The sequence below is a fragment of the Chiloscyllium plagiosum genome, unplaced genomic scaffold, assembly GCF_004010195.1.
Source record: "Chiloscyllium plagiosum isolate BGI_BamShark_2017 unplaced genomic scaffold, ASM401019v2 scaf_7258, whole genome shotgun sequence".
NCBI classification, from domain to species: Eukaryota; Metazoa; Chordata; class Chondrichthyes; order Orectolobiformes; family Hemiscylliidae; genus Chiloscyllium; species Chiloscyllium plagiosum.
The window spans coordinates 19,025-21,780 of NW_025213378.1; the positions used below are offsets into that span (position 1 = coordinate 19,025).

The 2,756-nt window shown below is 62.3% G+C and overlaps 1 protein-coding gene across 1 annotated transcript; it reads left to right on the forward strand.

Annotated features, from left to right (window-relative positions):
- The first annotated feature begins 100 nt into the window (after positions 1-100).
- LOC122547623 (NACHT, LRR and PYD domains-containing protein 12-like) lies at positions 101-1,872 on the forward strand. The gene has a single exon (XM_043686225.1). It carries the CDS (start codon positions 154-156, stop codon positions 1,855-1,857), a length of 1,704 nt encoding a protein of 567 aa, XP_043542160.1. The 5' UTR covers positions 101-153; the 3' UTR covers positions 1,858-1,872.
- Positions 1,873-2,756: the final 884 nt, after the last annotated feature.

Genomic DNA, 2,756 nt, shown 5'->3' on the forward strand with positions numbered 1-2,756 from the left:
TGTGTGTGTCCCTGTCCCTGTGTGTGTGTGTCTCTCTCTCTCTCTCTCTCCCTATCTCCCTACCCCTGGGGTGGTGGGGGGGTTGGGGGGGGAGCAGTAATTAAGGCGGCCCAGCTCCAACACAAGGAGAAGCTGCTGGCGGAGCTGGAGAAGATGGAAGCTCAGCGAGTGGCAGAGACCAAGATCGGAGGAGGACGAGGAGGGAGCCTGGGTGCCCAGGGCCGTGAGGGTTACCCTGAGCTGGTCACCATCATTTCCACACTCGAGGAGTCAGCCGCAGCCCACGAGCAGCTGGCCTGGAACACGCTGACGGATGGCGATGACCAGGAGGAGGAGCGGAGGAACTGGGGGCAGTTTGTCAAGCGGCCGATGGAGCCCATGGACCCCACCTACGAGCTCTTCGGCACCAGCTTCACCGCGTGCCTGAGCGACGGCCTGACGGTGCTGGGGGGTGGGCCGGGGATGGGCAAGACCGTGGCCTTGCGCCGGCTCCTGGCCCAGTGGGCCACCTCACAGGCTGAGACCGGGCCCGAGGCCTTCTACCCGCAGTTCCACTTCGCCCTCTACTTCGAGCTAGGCCGGGGCACGGAGGAGCCGTGCAGCCTGGAGTCCCTGGTCACCCGGGCCTACCCTCACCTGGGCCGCCTGCTGCCCTACCTGTGGCAGACCCCCGAGAGCCTGCTGCTGGTCTTCGATGGCCTGGAGAGGCTGAAGGGCTGGCCCGAGGGGGCGACCGGCTCCAGCCTGATGGAGCCCCAGGATGAGGCGGCGGTCCCCGCCCTGCTCTGGGCCATGTGCCAGGGCCGGCTGCTGGCCGGCTGCACCCTGCTGATATGCGGGCGCCACCAGGCCCTGCGGCCTTTCCAGCAGACCGGCGTGCAGCTCTGGGTGGAGGCCGCCGGCCTGGGTGAGGCCTCGCGCCGGGCCTACGCCGCAGGCTTGGCCCCCCGCCGAGGCGAGCCGCCCTCAACCGCCCTGGAGAGGGCCCAGGGGCAGAGCGACTACCTCAGGGGCCTGTGCCGCGAGCCGGCCTACTGCTGGCTGGTGTGCTGCAGCCCCTTGGACCCGACGGAAGGCCCCTTGCCCCGCACCACCACCCAGCTCTTGGCCACCTACCTGCGGGGGGCGCTGAGAGAGGAGCAGCAGGCCCCAGGAGGCCTCCCGGGTCTGGTCTCCCGCCTGGGCGACTTGGCACTGGAGGGGCTGGCCCAGAGGACGCTCCGCTTCCGCGAGGAGGATTTCCGGCGGCACGGCCTGGAGGCCTCGTCGCTAGGCCGGGGCCTGGTGCAGAGGGTGGGCCAGGCCTACGCCTTCCCGCAGCCTCCGCTGCAGGAGTTCCTGGCGGCGCTGGCCCAGTACCTGGCGGAGGACGGGCGCAGCCTGCTGGAGCTGCTGCACGCGGCCCACGGCAGCGACGATGGCCGTTACCAGGGTTACCTGCGCTTCCTGCTGGGCCTGTCCTCCCGCTCGTCCTCCCGGGCCCTGGAGGGCCTGCTGCCCCCGCTCCCGCACCGCGCCGTCTGCGACGCCATCCTCTGGCTGGAAGGCCTGGTCCAGAGCGAGGGCAAGAAGCGGGAGGTGAGCCGGCGCCGACTCCTCAACGTGGCGCACTACCTCCACGAGGCGCGGAACCAGAGACTGGCCCGGCAGCTGGCCCGCTCCGTCTCCCGGCTGCCCCTGGGCAGCGAGAAACCCCAGGCCGGCATCCGGCTCGACCCTCCAGACTGCGCGGCCCTGGCCTACGTCTTCAGGCACTGCGAGTCCATCGACACCTTCAGCTTCGACAACTGCTACGTGCAGGCCGAGGGCATCCGGCACCTCCTGCCCGCCTTCCTGAACTGCAAACGCATCAGGTAACCCGGCTGGTGGGGAGAGGGGACGCGTGTTCGCGGTGATCTCCGTGCTCCTCGGTCCCTAATCCCACCCAGGATCAGGCCCACCAATCCCAGATTCCAACCCAAACACAGCGGGCGGAGGGGATGGGCTGGGAAGGCTCAATGACAGATTAAGGGTGTCTGAGCGCGGTTCACAGAAGGAGCCTCACGCATCCCCCTCTGATTTAATTCAGATGTTCAGGGGAACAGCAAGAGGTTTAGCCCAAACCCCAGTTCCTTCTCAAAGCGAGAGTTTTGTTGTTAATCTGTAGTTTAGCCCAAACCCCAGTTCCTTCTCTAAGCGAGAGTTTTCTTGTTAATCTAGAGTTTAGCCCAAACCCCAGTTCCCTCTCAAAGCGAGAGTTTTGTTGTTAATCTGTAGTTTTGCCCAAACCCCAGTTCCTTCTCAAAGCGAGAGTTTTGTTGTTAATCTGTAGTTTTGCCCAAACCCCAGTTCCTTCTCAAAGCGAGAGTTTTGTTGTTAATCTGTAGTTTAGCCCAAACCCCAGTTCCTTCTCAAAGCGAGAGTTTTGTTGTTAATCTATAGTTTAGCCCAAACCCCAGTTCCCTCTCAAAGCGAGAGTTTTGTTGTTAATCTGTAGTTTTGCCCAAACCCCAGTTCCTTCTCAAAGCGAGAGTTTTGTTGTTAATCTATAGTTTAGCCCAAACCCCAGTTCCTTCTCAAAGCGAGAGTTTTGTGGTTAATCGATAGTTTAGCCCAAAAACCTGTTCCCTCTCAAAGCGAGAGTTTTGTTGTTAATCTGTAGTTTAGCCCAAACCCCAGTTCCCTCTCAAAGTGAGAGTTTTGTTGTTAATCTATAGTTTAGCCCAAACCCCAGTTCCCTCTCAAAGCGAGAGTTTTGTTGTTAATCTGTAGTTTAG

What these genes read in the sequence shown, in the direction of transcription:
- LOC122547623 (XM_043686225.1), top strand. Translation starts at nt 154, where the DNA reads ATGGAAGCTCAGCGAGTGGCAGAGACCAAGATCGGAGGAGGACGAGGA.